The 19,702-nt window shown below is 53.5% G+C and overlaps 7 protein-coding genes and 1 non-coding gene across 8 annotated transcripts; 3 read left to right on the plus strand and 5 right to left on the minus strand.

Annotated features, from left to right (window-relative positions):
• Positions 1–596: 596 nt before the first annotated feature.
• Positions 597–1,565, plus strand: K452DRAFT_224692 (uncharacterized protein; the record flags this gene model as incomplete). The annotated part of the gene is made up of 1 exon (XM_033536704.1): positions 597–1,565. One exon carries the CDS (start codon positions 597–599, stop codon positions 1,563–1,565), a length of 969 nt encoding a protein of 322 aa, XP_033399238.1.
• A 645-nt stretch (positions 1,566–2,210) lies between these two features.
• On the minus strand, positions 2,211–3,454 carry K452DRAFT_159067 (uncharacterized protein). The gene is made up of 2 exons (XM_033535643.1): positions 2,504–3,454; positions 2,211–2,443 (listed from the first exon to the last, which is right to left on the minus strand). Exons 1-2 carry the CDS (start codon positions 3,220–3,222, stop codon positions 2,293–2,295), a joined length of 870 nt encoding a protein of 289 aa, XP_033399239.1. The 5' UTR covers positions 3,223–3,454; the 3' UTR covers positions 2,211–2,292.
• A 1,565-nt stretch (positions 3,455–5,019) lies between these two features.
• K452DRAFT_224644 (uncharacterized protein) lies at positions 5,020–5,358 on the minus strand (the record flags this gene model as incomplete). Its single annotated transcript, XM_033536702.1, has 1 exon — positions 5,020–5,358. A coding segment is annotated over one exon (339 nt), but the record flags the coding sequence as incomplete, so codon positions are not given.
• A 923-nt stretch (positions 5,359–6,281) lies between these two features.
• On the minus strand, positions 6,282–6,380 carry K452DRAFT_t60. Its single transcript has one exon. It is a non-coding gene; the product is annotated as a tRNA-Lys (tRNA).
• A 551-nt stretch (positions 6,381–6,931) lies between these two features.
• K452DRAFT_159100 (uncharacterized protein) lies at positions 6,932–8,220 on the minus strand. The gene is made up of 2 exons (XM_033535644.1): positions 8,018–8,220; positions 6,932–7,966 (listed from the first exon to the last, which is right to left on the minus strand). Exons 1-2 carry the CDS (start codon positions 8,155–8,157, stop codon positions 7,429–7,431), a joined length of 678 nt encoding a protein of 225 aa, XP_033399241.1. The 5' UTR covers positions 8,158–8,220; the 3' UTR covers positions 6,932–7,428.
• A 1,817-nt stretch (positions 8,221–10,037) lies between these two features.
• Positions 10,038–10,630, plus strand: K452DRAFT_306935 (uncharacterized protein; the record flags this gene model as incomplete). The annotated part of the gene is made up of 2 exons (XM_033543030.1): positions 10,038–10,139; positions 10,199–10,630. The coding sequence occupies 2 exons, from the start codon at positions 10,038–10,040 to the stop codon at positions 10,628–10,630; spliced, it is 534 nt and encodes a 177-aa protein (XP_033399242.1).
• A 1,405-nt stretch (positions 10,631–12,035) lies between these two features.
• On the minus strand, positions 12,036–12,677 carry K452DRAFT_204672 (uncharacterized protein; the record flags this gene model as incomplete). Its single annotated transcript, XM_033536085.1, has 1 exon — positions 12,036–12,677. A coding segment is annotated over one exon (642 nt), but the record flags the coding sequence as incomplete, so codon positions are not given.
• A 1,773-nt stretch (positions 12,678–14,450) lies between these two features.
• On the plus strand, positions 14,451–19,268 carry K452DRAFT_306937 (uncharacterized protein; the record flags this gene model as incomplete). The annotated part of the gene is made up of 1 exon (XM_033543031.1): positions 14,451–19,268. The coding sequence occupies one exon, from the start codon at positions 14,451–14,453 to the stop codon at positions 19,266–19,268; it is 4,818 nt and encodes a 1,605-aa protein (XP_033399244.1).
• Between the last annotated feature and the right edge of the window lie 434 nt (positions 19,269–19,702).

The following is a 19,702-nucleotide window of genomic DNA, read 5'->3' on the forward strand; positions in this document are numbered from 1 at the left end:
GTCCTAAACGGACCGTCCGTCATAGTTTCCAACTGCATATAGACGTAAAACGAATCAATCAATCAATCAAGGCACGAGATGCATCGGCAGTAGGCCGCAAGCGCGTGCCAAGACTCCTTATTAGGCAAGCGCTAACCCTATTTAAGTAAAACGCCGCTTACTAAGCGCCTCTCCATCCTCAACACTATGGGCGAGCGATATACCCTACGCCTACCCACGGATATCAGGCCACATTTCAGGCCACCTTTCAGCCCGGCTAAGCCCATTCAGCCTGGATCGGGTCGTGCCGCTTTAGGCACGACCCGACCCAGGCGACGACGACCCGCCTGAACCTATGGGCGGACTGTAACTTTAGTCGGGTCGTTCCGCACTCTGCCGCGGATGCGCATTTTCCGGCCGGATGCACATTTTCCGGGCGCGGATGTACATTTTCCTCGAACACACACTATGACAATATGTCTACGCATAGGTAGGTAGGGTTGACGTAGGGATGGGATGGGTATAAAGAGGGGTGGATGCCGCGGATGATATTAATAGATACGACCGACATACCTACATACCTACCTGTCACCACCACCACCACAACCAGCACTAAAATGACCCCACCAACACGCACACCAAAACCACACAAATCCCTCGCCCTAATCCTCTCCCCCTACCACGTCGGGCTCCCGCACCACCGCGTAGGCGCGGGCCCAGACCGACTGGCCCCAGCACTCGCAGCGCAGCTCGCGTCCCTCCTGCCTTTTAACGCTATAACCATCACGACGCTCCCGGCCGTGCACGCCAGCGCCGAGGGCGAAATGGGCCGCACCTTCGCCTTGCTGACGCACCTGTCGCGCGCGGTCGCGGCCGCGAAAGCGCGCGGCGCGTTCCCGCTCGTGCTGGCTGGGAACTGCTGCAGCACTGTGGGCGTGGCGGCGGGGCTGCGGGTGGCGGAAGAGATTTCTAAGAAAGGGGACGCAACCGACGACGGTCTTGGCTTCGTCTGGATAGACGCGCACGACGACCTCGACACGCCCGACACGAACGAGAACGGCTACTTGGACGCGACGGCGGCGGCGATGCTCGCGGGCGGCTGCTTCCGTCGCTTGCTGGCGACGGTGCCGGGGCACGTGCCGCGCGGGCTGGCGGGGCGCTTCGCGTACTGCGGGCTGCGGGACGTGACGGCTTTGCAGCGGGGGGCGGTGCGAGACGCGGGCGTCGATGTTGTGTGGGGCTCTACGGAGCAGAGAGTTGATTTCGCGGGGGAGCTGAGGGCCGTGCTGCGCGGGCGGGGAGCGGGGTTTGGGAGTAGGGCGGTTGTGCATTTCGATCTTGACAGCATTGACCAGAGTGTTGGGCATGCGAACGAGTTTCCTAGTTTTGGAGGCTTGCTGGAGGAGGATGTGCTGGGCGTTATGGGCGTGTTGACGGAGGAGGGGGCGATTCCGCCTGCGGCTATAACGGTGTGCTCGTTTAATCCGGACTGTAAGGATGGCGACAGGGTTGCCGACGTGGCGATTAAGGGTGTTGTAAAATTTGTCGAAGGCTTGTTGGCTAGAGGAATTTTGGTACCGGAGTAGAGGAAGTTGAGAGGGTTACTATAACTAAACGCACCTACTCACCAAACTCACCAAATGCATCGAACCCTTCAAACATCACCTCCCCCTCTCCCGCAAACGGGTCCAGCCAGCTCCAGTCCAGCGCCTCGGCCAGCGACGCTCCGGGCGCATCCACCAGCAACCCCGGCTCCTCACACAGCCCGAACAGTGCCTCTTCTTCTACCATCCCTTCCTTGCCAGCACCGCTTTCACCTACAGGAACACTGACGCCCCATCCCGCTGCCAACTTCCTCAACGCCCGTTCCGCCCGTCCACCCCACCGCCACGTCCGTCCCATCTCCGCCAACGCAGCCACACAGGTGTCCAAGCTTCTCCTCGCCCTCTCATCCACGGACGGATGCGGCAGTTCTAGTTCGCTCACAGGCTCAGATGGCGCGGGTGCAGACGCCGCGTCCAATAGGAAAACCACTGCAGCAGAGAACGCGACGTGCACCGCGCTGGCTGGACAGCGCGCGAGACTGTAGTGAAGCTTGTATGCGCGGAGGAGGCTGGCGATGGCATCGGCGGCGGCGCGACAGGTGGTGAAGTGCGTGTTTGTGCGATCGATTTCGAGGCGTGCGGCAGCTGTGGTGGCAGGTCGATGCGATTTGATGAAAGGACGGTGGAGGAGGATCAGGAGGACGTGATATTGGAGACTTCAGGGGGCGAAATGTTAGTATGACATTTGAAGGAGAGGGGAAGGGACATGTTAATACTGCAGCTGGTAGACGTGCGGTAGGGCGCGGGTAGTAGCGGCGCGGGGCACGCGCAGGGGAGCCGGGAGGGCGTTATAGAAGGATGTAAGGCGCAGATAGGCGTCGGTGGCCATGCCGGGCTTGTCGGGCTTGTTGGGGGAGTATCTACCATCAATATTTAGTAAGGATAGTCGTGCATGGACGGATCCGTAGTTCCGTACTCACATATTATCCAATATCTCCACCACCTCCAACAGCATCCGGCACGCATAAATCGAGCAACTCACCCCCCGTGCCACCATGTCATCCTCTCTCTCCCCTCCCCACGCTCCTCTCTCCTCCTCACACGCCTCGTCTGGCCACTTGACCGTGACAAGACAATCCAGCACCCCTGAAGGCCTCCCCAGCCCGATATTCAGCTGCTTATCCAGCAGGTAACATCCCCACCACGCGACGCAGCGCACCTCGGCCTGCTCCGCACTCAGCAAGCCCTCGGCCACGCAGCGTCCGCAGTCGAGGTGCAGTCCGAGGCTCAACGCCATCCGCACTGCCATCCCGCAGTACATGCCGCTTGGGCCCTCGCGGTCGAGTGCCATCTCGCGTACGCTGAGTAGTGCGAGTGCTTGGACGGTTGTCGGGCTTGGTGCTTCGCCCTCGTGGAGGAGCATGATTTTGGCGCGGGAAGCGAATGCCTCGCCTGCCTCTTCCCCTTTTGCGTTCTCTTCCGAGTCCGAATCGTAATGTGCTCCCAGAGCCAACATGGCCAGCAGCAGCGCGGGCGAGCAAAACCGCCCACACGCGTCGTTTCCTCTTCTTGCCTCACGCTCCCGCTCGAACGGCTCTCGCGCGACAACCCGCAGCCAAGCATTCTGCCACGTCCAGAACAGACCAAGCAGGTGATCCTCCCGCGCAGACGACACGTCCACCATCCCAACTTGGCGCATCACGGCCTCCTGCCCGCGCCGCTGCGCCTCAAGCACCGAGACGCCGCTGCCACCACCCCGCCGGAGCAGGTTCAGGTTGCTCCGCGCCCCAAAATAGCACACCTCGCCCCCATCGCCGATATTGAAACTGCCGAGCGTGTCCGTCACGTCGTCGATGCTAGGCGCGATAGCGGGCGCGAGCGGGACTTTCGCGTCACCACACTCAGCGTTTCCATCACCATCGTGTCCCCCACTGCTGCCGCCGTAGTTATTATGCAGTCTTTCGGCTGCCTCTGCGCGCGCGACGGCGGCAGCGAGCTGTCGTTCTAGCGATCGCACGCGCGCTTCGAGCGCTTGGACGTATGCGCGGCTGGGCGGCTTGCGCCGGTCGGTCGCGGGGGCGTAGTCGCAGGGGAGGTTGCGGGAGCGGCAGGCGGAGCATTGGTGGGGATCACCATCGCACTGCGCGTGGGAGGATCTGTCAGGATGGATGTTGTCGAGGGTATGGCGGGCGCGGTGGAGGTCGGTGGGGGTGACGTTTGCTGGCTACGGCGGCTAAGGCGAAGGACTTGCCTTTCTGCGCTTGGTGCGACAGGCGGTGCAGGCGGTCGAGGTGCGCTGTCGGTTGCGCGGCGGCTTTTCTGCTTGTTCGGAGGTTTGCATTGTGGAGTGTGGAGGTGACGTGAGGCGGGCGGGAGATGTGCGTCTCGCCTACGGATCTGCCCGCTCCACCTTACTCTTACTTCGACAACCTCTTTTTCATCATCATCACCAGAGAACTACGACAGAGTACCATAAGTCTCATAAAGATCATTACTATCCACTCCTTATCTGTCAGTTGCTTCTGAATCCTTACATGTACAGTACTTAGCCGTTATGGCGCCGGTCAACCCGCATCTTATCCTCACAGACTCGCGACAATAACGGCCGTCACCGCGAACCGAGATCCACCGTCTAGCGAGACAGGGCATAATATAATCAGTCCCTACAGAGTACTCCTTGCCTGAGTCCTAGGTATAGGTGAAAAGCTTCTTAGAGCACGCACAGACTCAACATATCTTAACTAGGTATCTTCTTCTACTCCATACAATTATCACCATCTCGCTTCATGGTGACGGACGTTACAGCACGAGATTGAAGAAATTAGACTACTTTTCGCTACAAGCCAGTTCCGATCCCTCACGCTTACTTTGATTTGCGCTCCGCCATGTGGTCCACCACTTACGTTCCTTAATCCGCATCCAAGAAGTCATCCAGACAAAGGCCAGTTTCTTTTTCGAGATTTTCGAGGTCTCCAGGGAGAGTGAACGAATAACGATAAGGAGGAGTATCATACATCATCCCCTCTCTGTGTCCGGGAACCGGATCCGCTACAGTCTTAGCATTTAGGAGTGTTTTCGCGATAGTGTTATTCGCCCAGCCCTGAGGTCCTAACTTTAGATTTCTTATCCTTCCAACCATCTCATTTGTATATTTGCCCCCCGTTTCCCGACCAAATAAGGACTGGGTTTTTTGAAGAGAGTTCACAAAAAGTTGGCTAAACTTGGTGCGCATCAAAGCCCTTCGCTCCTCTAGGGAATCTACAATAGCTGAGTCAATATGAGATAATATGACGGCAACTCTTAACTCACACATAACATTCCAGGGAATCATTTCGCCCATTTTGGTTTCAAGTGGCACGTATGAACCGTGGTGGTATAACACCAACGCCGACGTCGCTTTCCAAAAAGCTTTCGGATCCCCTAGAAGCCATGCGACTGTGATAGCCGAGCCCATAGCCACTAGGTCATCAGTCTCTGATGAATGGTCGAAGTTGGTCCAGTTTCGGAGTGCGAAATTCATGACTGGTACGATTCCATACTTGTCTGCTGCTAAGGCGACTCGGAGTATGTCAACCGGGGATAACTTGTCCGGCACCATATCGGTTCTGAAGTGGATCACGCCGCAGATGATTCTCATAGCGACAGGGTTGTCTTCTGGCAGTTTGACTTCCTTAGGGTGATCTTCGCTAAGTTCCCGGCCCTCTGAAAACCGTGGACCGAACATAGCTGCAAAAACCTCTGACGCTTTCTTCAAGTACATTGAGTGTACCCGAAGCCTTGCCAACTCGGGTCCGACGATGAAGATCACGTCGCCGCATGGATCAATTTCCTCCATCTCAGGCGGGTCTTTCGGAAGAGTGTCTGAGTCTTTGGCGTGGAGTTTCATTGTAATGATTGCAGGAAAGAAGAGTGGTGGGTTGCAACGCCTCAACAGTAGGACGGCCCTCTCTTTTGTAGTGCTGGAGACTTTGGAAGCGACTGGAGTTCATCCATTTTCGCGTGATGAAAGCGTTCCTCAAAGAAGTTCTCTATGACGAAAGGAAATTCTTTCTCAACCTTAAATTCCAAGCTCAAGATGCAATCAAACAACATTTCCGGATACAGTACTTAGAATGCTCGAAAAGATGTCATTCCATCTTTCGGTCGCTTCAGCCAGTACCATCTGTTTTTCCACCGCTGATTTGTTATAATAGTTTGTGCAATCAACAGCTGTACGTTTCCTTTCGTTGTTATATCGATGCCTAGCAAACATTCCGAAACTAGTACGTTCCAGAGACGGACAGGCCTAGCTACCGTTGTTACAGGCTGCATTGCCTTTTTACGGCAAGCCAAGATGAATACAATGTAGCAAATAACCTACAGTTTCTATATCGAAGTAGTCGGACGTAGACAAGTTATGCGGAAGTATATCCGGAACCCACGGTCCATTTTCCTACCTTTGTGTAAAACAAATATGCGACCAGTTCTACGCTTGCGGATTCCGCACATTCCAAGACCATGTCGGCCAAAAGTTAGACTAGAAATAACTAGCAATGGGAGAATGCGTAGGATGGTAGGCAGCACGGTGCACGGGTAGCTAACAGGTGCCTCGGCATCTCGGCCAAGGGTCTACCACATCGGGCCGAGCAAGCCCGTGCGCTCGGCCACGCTTCGGAGATAAGCGAAAACACCAAAAAAAAAATCTTCACTGGCGCCCAACTCGGGCTACAATAACTGCACCACAACCATTTCAACGGCAAAAAGAATGATTGGGAATTGAGCCCAACGCGGGGGTCGAACCCGCAGCCTTGAGATATCGCTCTCTGTTGAAGGAGAGTGGGTAAGAGTCTCACGCTCTACCGATTGAGCTAGCCGGGCAGCTGTTGGAGCGGTTGCTCCTTGCTGATTGATGGAAACGCCGCTTGCTTGCATTGCTTATCACATAGAGTTGTCTTTGAATAGTTGCGGTAAAGAGACTGGTTGATTAAGTCCATCTCTAACCTCTCAAGTGATCGTGCTCCGACAAGATTCCTCCAAAAACACACCATGAATGCCTACAAACGCAACAGACTTGGCTAACAGTAACCATTTGGGTTTGCTCAACTGCTGAAAGCATTATTGGTTACTATTCATCCGCCTGTAGAGGAATTTCCTGATAACTCCGAAGTGGATATGCGCTTGGGCTTCGTGATGGAGACGTACACCCGAGGCACCAATTTTCTATAAACCAGTATACGTTAGTGTATCAGAAAGGCAGAAACTTAGGATAGTACTCGCCTTGCGAATTTTGTTTTTCTGCGATCAAAGATGCGGAAAACATGACGATAGTCCACAGTGTTTTTAGAAAAACAAGGTTGGCAAGGAAGACAGAGACGACAAGTGAGGCTGTTTGAGAGGATTGTTAAATCGTCAATTTGTGGTTTTCCGGTAACGTTTTTCAGATCGCTGTAACTTCCAGTCGCCCGCCCAGCGGGTACCCATGTCTTCTTAACCGTACTAAAGTTCCTGGTAAACGATTCGAGTGACTTGTCGTCCGTTAACTAAGAAGGTATCCAGCTCTTATTAAGTCGATATAATAGAAAGTAAATACGAGATATAAGAGTATTGAAAGTATACCATGGTGTATCCTTCAAGGACACGATGATAGAAAAGTGAAAGGGCGAAAGAGTAAGTATTAAATCCTTACTATTTCCATGTTTGAATGAACCGTGCTAGTGAAGATGTAAACGCGGCTGAATTGTAAAGAGTGACTAGCAGCGAGGTTTATCTACATAAGGAGCTGAGCAGTCAGGTGCTCGCCTATAGAATGGATCAGGGGGTTGCATGGTGTTAAACAAATAAAAAAAAAAAAATGAGATAAAACTCCGTGTTGAAAGAAGAGAATATATCAACTATTATAACCTGACACCAACACTTCAAGAGTAAATTAGTAGCCAGGGAAGCGACAATCCCACACATGCTTGGCCTGAGCCCCTTGGCCACTAGATTTGCCCTCGCAGTACTTATTACTGGCGGTACTACTGTATCTTCCCTTACTGTTCGTTGTCCATTCAAAGTACGCGTACTTATCATGATTTATTGGCTGGTTCTTCTCGTGGTACCTGAAATCGAGCTCACCGTCCAACTTGTTGTCCTTAGGTTTGATGAAAAGGCTCTTGGGAAACCCGTGAACTTCAAAGTCGTGGCCCGCATCGAAATTCGTAGTGTGCTGGGTACCTTTGGAGTGTTTCGTATCGCCGCCGTAACCCCACAGCTCAACTTTAGCGTCTTTGGCGCCGTTTCCGCTCCGGGTAACGCGCACGTGGTAGTGATTGAGATCGCCCGACTGGTCGGTGATTCTGTACGTGTTGGACTCGTCCGGATCGTAGGGTGCTTTCATGATACCGTTTTCTTTAAGGGACGTCATATGGAACTGAAAACCATCATTTTCGCAGGTGGGATTGGGTGCGCAATAGGGTGATTTGCTACACGAGAGTATTAGCAATAGTCTCAATAAGAACAGTGGTGAGACCTACTGTACGTCCACATTTTCAAACTGAACGGTGAAGTGATCACCCTCTTTAAGTGCTTGTCCGGGCGGCTTAGTGCGGGAGGATTTCCAGTCTCCATTCGCGCCATAATGGCTTCCTTTGCCGTTGCGGAAATTCATGTACATGCGTCCACCCGCTATTCTCTGTGGTTAGTTATATGACATGTAAAGGGATCATGGTGTTTGTTACATACCACTGTTTTCGCCGTTGTTGATACACCTTAAGGAATTCCGAATATGGCCCTGCTGGAAGTCCTCCTGCCACATAGCCGCCATAGGCCACTCATCCGTCTCTAGATCTTCATTGGCACCTTGTTGATCATACTGGCTCTGCGCAATTGGAGGGCTGCGGCAGATGGCACCAACTGCATTGTTTGCCTTGGCGCCAGACTGGATGCGACGGGTTACAGCATTGTCTTTTTTTCCTCCGCCATCATAGTAGGTGACCGTTCTGCCTTTGTTCAGACAGTTCTGGTAGTAACAGGCGTTGTTGCAAGCTCTACAAAAGATGTTAGGATAACAGATATATGTATTCGAGCGCTTGACTTACCCAGCTGCGTCAGCGCAGTCGAATTTCCAGACACCAACGTCTTGTCCTGGGGGTGGCGCACGAGGAAAGAGACTGGAGTCCCTAGCAGGGAAGGCAGAGCTTTCCCCAAAAAATGTGGCCAAAACAACTGGACCGAAGGCTTGAAAAAACTTCATTGCAATGAATGTACAAAGATTAGGAGTAACAAATGAATGTGTGGATAATGATCGAACGGGATTGCTTGCTGAGGCATTCTAGGCCTCTTTCAAGTGGTATATATACCTTAGTATGCGAAAAGGAATGGGTCCAATTCCTTCAATATTCAAATACAACATCCTTCCACAAGGTGGTGGATCGAGGGAAATCAGGGGCGTAATAGCACCGAGAGGCGCGGTTTGTAGCAACAAAGTTGCGGACCATAAAGAGTTAAGGATGAAACAGGAACAAGAGGCGCAGCTGCTCAGTTAGTTGTTCTAGGCGCGTAGGGATGCGAGAGCCTGCTTCTCATAGATACAGGGTAGGATTTCCAGCAACAAAGGATTGGGATTTAAGGATAAAATGATGGTGCAAAGTTAAGCTAAGAACTACTTACTAGCTAACCCGGCCTTACAATGGCTGGATTACAGATTTGCTGGCAAGCAGAGAAAAATTGTTCTAACCGTAAGCTCTGTCCCTAGACACCAATTAGATAATTTCGGTAAACCCATCGAAGGCCAGTAGAGTGGGTTCGGAAAGGTTGTTTGAGTGTGTGCTTTGGGGCTGCAATTCGCAAACCCATAGTAAGCACGGGGTAACAACGCACCGTCGGGAGGCAGCGGCGCAGTAAGGGTGCGGCACAGGCAGGGCGCGGCATCGTCTAACATATTTATGGTCGGTACGAACAGGGTGAAAGTTGCGCTACTGACCGTTAGGCTCGGCCGGGTGCTATCGACGGTCGTATCTTAAACTTACCCCATCAGACCCTAACCGGTGGCTTTTATGAAAATGGTGTACCGTGATTGTGATGGTTTTGAGTCTATGTTACCCGGGTAGGCTTAGGTTGAGTGACGCCTGACGTCATTTTATTGGGCCTCGCTTGCCTAGGTACTTCTCGGCCCCTGTTCACCACGCGCGCGTCCTCTAGGCACTATCCGTCGTGTATTACTACGTCCAACACCATGATGTATGAAGCCTAAGGATCCTGTAACCGTCCTTTTCTGCTAGGCTGCCATCGGAGACGACAGTCCCCAGCCCACTTGGTTAACGGAATAGTGGAGACGGTGGGCGGATCGTCCCGCTGTGCCGCACCCTACCAACAGGCAACAACTCCTCTTATTACCAACTACCAACCAATCGCCCCCATAGGTCTCCACCCCCAGCCACGCCGTCAAGCTGTTAGCCGCCCAACTTTCACTTTCATTTTCATAAATAGCGGAGGCCCATCCAACAAAATATCTCGGCAAACTCGACGTTAACCTCGAAAGGTCAGCCAAGCAATATGACAGGCTGTGGCCCGTCATACCCTCAAATGTCGCTGAGGTATTATGGAGAACATGACTGGTATCTTGCGCTCTTCGTGCTCGTTGAGATTCCCCATGAGGTAAGTCCTGTACTTTGTCCCAAATATGAAAACGACTAATAATTTCACGATTTTGCCAGGAAATCGACAAAATCATTGAGGACGTCAACTTTATCATGGAAGAGCAAGGAACTTGGCTAGCAACCGAGGGCGCCGAAATCCCTACCAAACAAAATCCCTGCTTGACAAAAACACCCATAGATCGCCGATGGACTTCACCTTATCTAGGCAAGGCCCCATCCGATGCCGCCCAGTTCCTTAAGTCTATCGGCCCACATGAAGGATTTGAGAGACGTCACTTCCTCGTCGTTGATGATGACTTTATTCATGAGAAACGAGGATTGATCAAAATGTATCGCATGGAAGGAGAGGACTATGAAGAGGCGGGAAGCGAGTTGACAGTTATAGCGGGAAAACCCAGCCCTCTCATGAACTTCGCTCATGCATATAGACCAGGGCAGTGGGAGGAACGCGCGGAATATTGGAAATATCTGGGCCAAGCCTTCGAATAAACCCGCGTGCCTCGGACTTGGTCGAAGATTCAGCAGCCTAGAGCTATGTTATTAAACCAGTATTCAAAACAAAATGATAAGACGGGGTCAGTATCGTTTCTGAAGTGAAGAAATAAGCGAAAGATCTACGTAGTGGTCGGAAACCCCCACGAAACAACGTGAAAATCAATAAGAAAATTCGGTACCTAGCCCATGAACATTAGCATCAAACAAGCTCTACCGGAGAGCAGCCTTGACTTCTATCAAGTATCGAACCAGCCTCAACCCCATGAATATAGCATTCGCCCACGAGATGCTTGGCGGGCGCCTCGGTTTCCGCATTCAACTGTGCATGCTGTTCGCAATCCGTGACCGGACGCAGTACCAGCGGAGTCTGCGCGCCCATCACCACAAACACCCCATCCCCAAGACAAGCATACGGCGGCACGAACCCGATGTATCCTCTCCTCGTGACACAAAACCTGCGTCCGGTGCAAGCAACCATGAGTGGCAAGAATTCCGTTGCTTCCTGTGAAGCCTGGAACGGATCTGCGCTTAGTCCGGAATCAAATACGGTAGCCATTTCGTGCACATCTCGCTCCAATGCTTCGAATGCTTCGGCATATTTAGCTGGGGCCGGAGAGATGCCGTTGGCGCTATCGCCTATCAAGCTCCTCCAGTAAGCCTCTCGTAGCGTCTGCGGCTCTCGGGTGAAAGGATATAGGTTGGTAGTGAGAGTCGACTGCATGAGCAGCTCGTATGACTTTTTGAACTGCTCGCAGAATCTTGGTATATGCTCAACTCCCCACTTGCCGGCTTCGTCGAATGCGGGTTCATTGAAGGCAGGGCTGAGTTGGTCGATCACGTCGATAAATTGGCCATACGCAATCAGGTTCTTTCCACTATTGGATAGATGCGGCGACGTATAGTCGATCCTGATGCTCTGGTTCTTCTCAAGATCGGCAAGGGCAACAACTTGGGGTGTCCGACTCCAGTCAGGGGCCCATGAAGGAAGCTTTTCGAGACCCGGGACCGATGTATTGAAGTACCCTACACCCGCGATGGCAAAGATAAGCCGATAGTGACTTCCAGATATCAGTGCCTTGGCTGTTTCTGTGAACACCTGTTCAAGGGATAAGGTATAATCGAGCCGAATCAGACGTGTACTTGAAGAAGGGCAAATTCCATGAATGCCGAAGACTTTGTCTTTAAGATCTGTGGCCTTGAATCTTCGACAAGCCAAGAAGGTTTTCGGAAATGGCAAGTCAATGCCGGACTTTACACATTGGCGGAATTGATTCATCTCTAGTGCGTTATGGATAGACGGAGGTGGTACTTGCCTCACTTTAGGATCTTTTGTCCATTGGAGAAGCCCTTGGATATGAAGATCTCGGGTGAAAATGCCAAAGACATCAATCATGTCATGCCACGCTATTTCTCTGCCTCCATAGACCACGCGGATCGACGAGGCAAGAGCTACTTCCTGGACAACCCATATACGTTCAAACCATGGATGCCTGAGGAATTCCACGAATTTGAACCAATAAGTAGAGCGTCTTGTTGCAGTCAATTTTTCAAGTAGGCCACGCGAATCTCCAGGGAATTGGGAAGCAGCTTCACGCAGTTTGACGAGCTGCCTTGACACCCAGTATGCATCGATGGAAAAAAGGAGTTCTTCTGTGACGCAGGTAGGCCAGCTGTTTTGGCCCATCCAGACAGTTACCAGGAATGCCTTTTGATAGATATCCCTTATCATCCGCACCTGGTTTGACTTTTCGAAATTGTCTTGCTGATTGATGCAAACGGAGTCAATCCAGAGCAATCTCGGAAGAAGCGAAGAACTTCGTCCTCGGAGTATATTATGGGCATTGGCGGTTACGTGGAATGCCCTGCCATCTATCAAAACTGCCGGGCGTCTCATTGGATTGCCCCAGGTGTACGAGATAGCCTCGTATCGCGGGGCCCTGTCAAGTGAAACCTCGACGAAGGAGCATCTGATGGGCCCGTAATGATGCCATGGATGGACTAACAGGAGGCGGATGTTCCGTGGCCCACCAAGTGGCTTATAATGAAGTTGATTGATGTCGTCTTTTGTTTCCTTCACCGCCCAAGTTACTCCATGGCGCCAGCTGACTTTGTACCAGTAGTCGATGAATTTGTAGCCACAGTAAAAGCGATAAAGACGGGAGTCCAGGAAATCAAGACGGTTTGTTCGCAGCACATACCTTCCAATCCCACGGATCAAGAATCCGTAGACAAGGCATCTAATGGAACCGATAAAGAAACGGCATGCAGTACTGCGTAGAAGATCCTTGTTTAGTAATATCCAGGTTACCAGCTTGACGTAAAGTGTTCTGACCAGGATGTCCTTGAGGAACTCAACAGCGCAGTTGACACCCTGAAAGTACGAAAGTAGTTGCTGAGGAGGCGCACGGCAGAGGCATAGTATCATGATATGCCACCCAACCAGTTTTGAGAAGGACGTAGAGCACCAAAGAGCCAGGCCGGCCAGTGGGAAGGGTATTGCGGCAGAAGAGCCATCCCGATGGATTAGTACGACCAGAGCAAGCCAAAAAAAGCAGGCGACAACGCGTTCCAGCAGGTTCTCGAGCCCAGGCAGATTTAAGCGTCTGTTTCTAACTTTAAGTCTGAGAATGAAGGCAACTGGCCCTCCCCCGAACAGGACGAGATTCCTGGCTGCGGACGGAGCGAGCGGCAGGAGGAGGGTGTAGAGCAGCAGGCCCGACCGGCAGCCAATGACGAGCCGGGGCCACACATGCTCAACAAGCAGGATGAGAGACGCGATCCGGACCTTTGACGACGAGTTCATCGTGTCATCCATCTGACCGATGGGGCGGGGAAGAAGAGGGAAGGCGCATGGCTGGAGTTGAGCTGGACTGGTCGCACACGGCCAGCCTCCTCGCAAGCCGACTTGGACCAATGATTGAGAAACACATCCTTGTTCATGGAAAAGGGAAAGCGGAGGAGGAGAAATCCCATGTAAGTTTCACATGCTGCACGTGATCCAAACGACGCGTCTCGCGTTTTCTGTCGTCGACCACGTGATGACATGGTAAGGAAATAGAGACTCAGTTTCCATACTTATTGACTACTTCTTAGATAGCTACCATGTGCTCTAATACAGCGGACGGTAGTTGCTAGGTGGCTATAAAGGTATATCACGTGGGACGGGCGGTGCCCTTCGGCCAACGCTCTCACAACGTTCCACCTTTGCTGCGTTCCGATGTTAATGCATCCAATTCAACATGACGTCGAACATGACTGCGCGTTGCCACTGATCTGCGGGACGTCGAAGGAAGATGGCCTACGGTGAAGGCAATAATGGCACAATGGAGAACCTGGAGGATCAGGCCAGATCTAGACCTGGAGATCTGGGTAGACGCGGGTCCGTCCGGACAAACACCATCCTGTCAATCCTTCGACGCCGCGCGCCGCGCTTCAGCCACCGCCCGCTCCCGCCGCCCCGTGCTATCACCAAAAGGATGGGGAAGCGCTGCATCCTCCGTCAGGCCTGGCCGCGGGGTGGAAATGAGCATGGAGAAAGTCGCTCCGTGGGCGTGTGCTTCCTTTGACAATGGCAGCCATGTTCCGCACGCTAGTGGAGCCACAAGCGTCCTATCGAACTTCCATCGCACCCGCCACCATCGGCTTTTGCTATCTCCTGAAAAAACGGTGAAGATGGTGAAGCACGCATGGGGCCTTGGCATATGCGCCTTGGGGCAGTGTACTGTAGTAGGTTGTCATGTATAAGTACAAGAAAGCGTTGGCTTGTTCGGCCCATCACTCGCTCGCCTCTTCTCTTTTGCTCCACACCGCAGCCATGAAGTACACCGCGCTCGCGGCCTTCTGCGCGCCGCTCGTGGGCGTTGCCAACGCGCTGCCTCGGGACAACACCTGCCCCCCGGCTTCCCCTCCCATTACAGTCACAGAGATCCCCCAGACCCAGACTGTTACGCAGCTCAGCACGCGCACAGAGACCGTCAGGATTCCCCCGCAGCCGATGACAGTGACTCTGCCGGGTGTTGTATCCACTGTTACAATCCCCGTGCAGCCCACCACCGTCACTTCGGGCACAAACACCTTCACAGTCCCCGGACAGCTCGTCAAAGCCACTGTTAGCGCCCAGCCTTCTGTCGTGACTATCCCGAGCGCTGCTCCTGCCGATGCAGATACTGTTACTGTCACGCTGCCCGGAAACAATGCTGCGGCTCAAACCACCACGGTCAGAGTTCCCGGCCAGACTACCACCGTTACACTCCCCAACGGTGTTGCGCCTGCGCCAGTTACGATCACTGCGCCTGCTGTTACGAGGACTGTCACAATTGCCGGCTCTGCGTCTACTGTCACTGTGACTCAAGGATCTCCTGCTCAACAGGGCTCGCCTTCTCAGCAGGCGCCTCCTGCTCAGCAGGCTTCGGCTTCTCAGCAGGCCTCGCCCTCTCAGCAGGCCTTGCCTTCCCAGCAAGGCTCTCCCTCTCAGCAGGGCGCTCCTCAACAGAGCTCTCCGTCTCAGCAGGTCCCTCCTGCCCAGCAGACGTCTCTCTCCCAGCAAGCCCCTGCTCAGCTGACAACCATCACCATCCCCGGCCAGGTGACCACAACCATCGTGCCCGGTGGAGTGAGCACATTCACGCTGCCCGGCGCCGGCCCCACGACCGTCACTGCCCCGGCCCAAACCACCACAATCACTCTGCCCCCGCAGACCACGGTCGTCACTATCACTTCTGAATCCACTGCCACCTCCGGCAGTGCAAACAGCGTCAGCGATGCTTCTGCCCCTGGCTCTTCGGGAACTGCTTCTACTGGATCCACCGGTAGCAGCACGTTGGGTGCGGCCACCTCTGATGCCTCTGCTTCCGGCACTTCGGCCTCGACTGCTACTTCTGCCAATGGTTCTGCTGGCACCGATGCTACGACGTCTAGCACTGTCACTTCGGGAGCCGCTACTACTACTGGTTCCACTGACACATCCGTTTATGGCACGTCTGCTACGGCCACCGATTCCTCTGCTACTAGCACTGATGCTCCAACCTCCGGTGCTACAGTGGCTACCAGCACCGACGCTTCGACTTCTGGTGCTACCGCCACTGGTACTACCACCACTGGCACTGATGTGGCTACCGGCGCCACGACCACTACCATTGCTGCTAGCACTGACGCCTCTTCCACGGGAGCTTCGGCTACCGGCACGGATGCGTCCACGATTAGTGGTGCTACGGCCTCTGCTAGCGATGCTGCCACGGGTGATGCCACGACCTCTGGCACGGATGCTACCACGACTGGTGCTATAACATCCGGCACGGACACTACCACGACTGGTACTACTACCTCTGCCAGCGATGCTTCCACCAGCGGTACTGAGGTCACTACTACGGCTACTGCCGATTCTACTGCCACGGCTACTGATGCCACCTCTGCGGCTACTGATGCTACTTCTACGGCCACCGACGCTACACCTACCGACGCTACGGCCACCGAGACCACTGCTACGGATGCCTCTACTAGCGGTGCTGAGACTACTACTGCTGCTACCACCGATGCTACTACTACTGCCTCTGGCACTGATGCTTCGTCTACTGGTGCTTCAGCCACGGGCACTAATGTTTCAGCCACTGATTCGTCTCCCACTGGTACTGATGCGCCCACTGATGCTACGATTACTTCCACAGCTATTTCCGCCGACGCCACTACTACTGATGCCACTATCACAATCACGGGCACAATCACAGGCACTGATGCATCCACAACCGCTACCAACGCTGAGGACTCTTCGCCTGATGCCACTCTAACCGGCACCTACTCCGATGCTACTGCCATAACTACTGGTACTAAGGATGCTTCTGGATCCGGTCCTACGACGATTACTGTTATTGATCCTACTACGAGTACTGATGCTTCGGCCAGCGGAGTATCTGCTACTGGAACCGAGGGTCCGGCTACTGGTGCTGACGCTTCTTCTACTGGGGCGTCTTCTACTGGAACTGATGCTTCGACCACTGGTACTGACGCGTCGCCTACTGGTGCGTCTACTAGTGAGACGGATGCGCCCACCGATGCTACGATCACTAGCACGGCTACTTCCGCCGATGCAACTGCCACTGATACCACAATCACAGTCACTAGTACTGATGCATTCGCCACCGCTACCGGCACTGAGGGCTCGTCCACTGATGCTACTCTGACCGGTACCGCAACGTCCGCCGATGCGACAACTACAGACACTGATGCGGCCGAGGACGCTACTACCACTGCCACAATTACCGAGGATACATCTGAAGCCGGTGCTGCGACTACCACTATTGACGCAACTACTACTGCTGATGCTACAACCACTGCCACCGCTGACTCTAATACTGATACTTCTGCGGGCACTTCTACGGGCACTGAGACCTCTGAATCCGGTCCTACAACGGTCTTCATTGGCGTTACCACTACCGATGGTGGTGAAACAAACATTGAAACCTCTGCTACTGCTACGGCCACGGCCACAGGCACAGGCACAGGCACCGAGTCTTCTGAGTCCGGCCCTACGACGGTTTTTATTGGCGTTATTACTACGGATGCTGACGCGTCTACGACTGCCACCGTTGACCCCAATACTGATGTTTCAGCCACTGCCACGGCTCCCGGATCTGACCAGACTTTGACTATTACTCTGGATAACTCTGCGACTGGTACTTCGACTGGCTCGCCTGGAGCTACCTCGGATCCCAACATCGCCAACCCGAACACTGATGCTTCAGCCACTGCCACGGCTTCTGGTTCTGAGCCGACCTTGACTATTACACTCGACGACTCTACGACCGCCACTTCGACCGGCTCGCCTGAGGCCACCTCTGATCCCAACACCACCGACTCTAACACTGACGGTTCTGCCACTGCCATTGCCACTTCCACTGTCACAGCCACTGCCTCGTCTCCTGACTCCGAGCCGACCTTGATAACTACCATTGACGACTCTACGACTGGCACGTCGACTGGCTCCCCTGAGGCCACCTCGGATCCCAACACCGCCAACACCGACGCTACTTCAGATGCTACAGTCACTGCCATAGGATTAGACGCTACCGCTACCGCCTCCGGTTCGGACGGCTCTGCTACTGCCACTGCTACTGCTGCTGGCTCAGATGCCACTACTACTGCTGCTGCCGTCGATATTTCCGCTCCTGGCGTTGCAACTGCCACTGGTGCTTCCGCTACAGGTGAAGTCTCCGCTCCTGGCGAGGTTTCCGCCACTGCTACTGGTGAAGTCTCCGCTCCCGTTGACGCTTCTGCTACTGCTACTGGTGGTTCTGCTGCCGGTGCTGCTTCCGCTACTGGCGAAGTTTCCGCTCCCGGCGGCGCCTCTGCTACCGGTGATGTCTCCGCTCCTGGCGAGGTTTCTGCTACTGCCATAGGCGATGTCTCTGCTACTGGTGTTTCTGCTCCTGGCGGTGCTACTACTACTGGCGATGTTTCCGCTACTGGCGGTGCCTCTGCTACCGGTGATGCCCTTGTTCCTGGCGGTGCAACTGCCATTGGTGGCGCTTCCGGTACTGCTACTGGCGGCGCCACCGCTACTGGTGCTACTGGTGCCACTGTTGGTGCGTCTGCCACTGGTGACGTCTCTGCTACAGGAGGCGCTCCTCCTGAGGGTTCTTCTGCCAGTGGTGTTTCTGCTACTGATGCTACTGGTGGTACAGCTGCCACTGGTGACGCTTCTGCTACGGGAGGTGCTTCTCCTACTGGAGGTTCTTCTGCCGGCGAGGCTTCCGCTACTGGTGGTTCATCTGCTGCCGGTGCATCCAATACAGCTTCTGCTCCGGTCAACACGGCTTCTGCTCCTGCAAACACGGCTTCTGCTCCTGCAAACACGGCTTCTACTCCTGTAAACACGGCTTCTGCTCCTGCAAACACGGCTTCTACTCCTGCAAACACAGCTTCTGTTTCGACGAATACAGCTTCTACTCCGGCGAATACAGCTTCTGCTCCAGCCAATACGGCCACTGCTCCCGCCAACACGGCTTCTGCTCCGGCTAACACGGCTTCTGCTCCGGCAAATACGGCTACGGCTCCTGCCAACACGGCTACTGCGGGTTCAAACACGGCTGTCACTCAGCCGGCTGGCACTACCGAAGCCGCCGCGGCGACATCTTCCACGGCTCCTGTGCCGAGTAATAATATCAAGAATGGTGACTTTGAACTGGGCAATTTCCAGTCCTTCTCCTACGTCTCCAGTAACGGGAAAATTGCTTCATCCCCGGTGCACGATGGAACCAAAGCCGCAGGCTTCGCCGTATCGTCTACTAACCAACAAAGTGGTGTTGGACAAGGTTTCAACGTTATCAAGGGCACGAAGTACACCTTCAGTGCATGGTACAGGCGTGAAGGTTTCACCAACAATGTCGGAACGGTCAAAGTCACATATGGAAGCTCCATCACCAATACTCTAACGCTTGTCACCGTGCCCAACACCGCGGCAAACGGCGTTTGGGTGCAAGTCGAGGGCACTTATACCGCTCCCTCGACTGGTTTCCTTAACTTCTACCTTTTATCGACCGGTAATCCGGGCTGGGATGCCAGCTACTCCGCCGTCACTGGCTATAGCTTCAGATCCAACATTTACTTTGACGACATCTCCATCGTTGCTACGAAATAGTAACCGGTTGCGAGGAGGTGCCGATGGCAGTAGATAATAGTAATATTTTTATGAATGTAATGCAATTCATCTTCCAATCTATTTAGTATCATTTTGTGTCAATTGTTTGAAGTACTCCTACTGTAAGCCGCGTCAGCAGGTGGCGCTGCAATTTATGGGCTAAAATCAGCAAAGTCGAATTCTTGTGACAGCAGCGAACATGCAACACAGGGCAAACAAATTGTCTTCTATATAAGTAAAGGTAACTTTATAAATACAGGTAATAACTTCCGTTACCGTGAAGCAAGATCTGCTATCTTACGAGATAGTAATACTTATACGGAGTAGAAGAAAATGCCTAGTTAAGATATATAGAGGCTCTATACGCTCTAAGAGCTTTTTACTTATACCTAGGACTCGGACTGGGAGCTAGGCAAGGAGCACTCTATAGGGAC

Source organism: Aplosporella prunicola (assembly GCF_010093885.1).
Source record: "Aplosporella prunicola CBS 121167 unplaced genomic scaffold K452scaffold_8, whole genome shotgun sequence".
Taxonomy (NCBI): domain Eukaryota; kingdom Fungi; phylum Ascomycota; class Dothideomycetes; order Botryosphaeriales; family Aplosporellaceae; genus Aplosporella; species Aplosporella prunicola.

Coding starts and splice junctions, on each gene's coding strand:
- K452DRAFT_159067 (XM_033535643.1), bottom strand. CDS start 3,222: ATGCGCCAAGTTGGGATGGTGGACGTGTCGTCTGCGCGGGAGGATCAC. Junction 2,444..2,503: donor GTGGAGATATTGGATAATAT/GTGAGTACGGAA, acceptor TATTGATGGTAG/ATACTCCCCCAACAAGCCCG.
- K452DRAFT_159100 (XM_033535644.1), bottom strand. CDS start 8,157: ATGTACATGAATTTCCGCAACGGCAAAGGAAGCCATTATGGCGCGAAT. Junction 7,967..8,017: donor TTTGAAAATGTGGACGTACA/GTAGGTCTCACC, acceptor ACTCTCGTGTAG/CAAATCACCCTATTGCGCAC.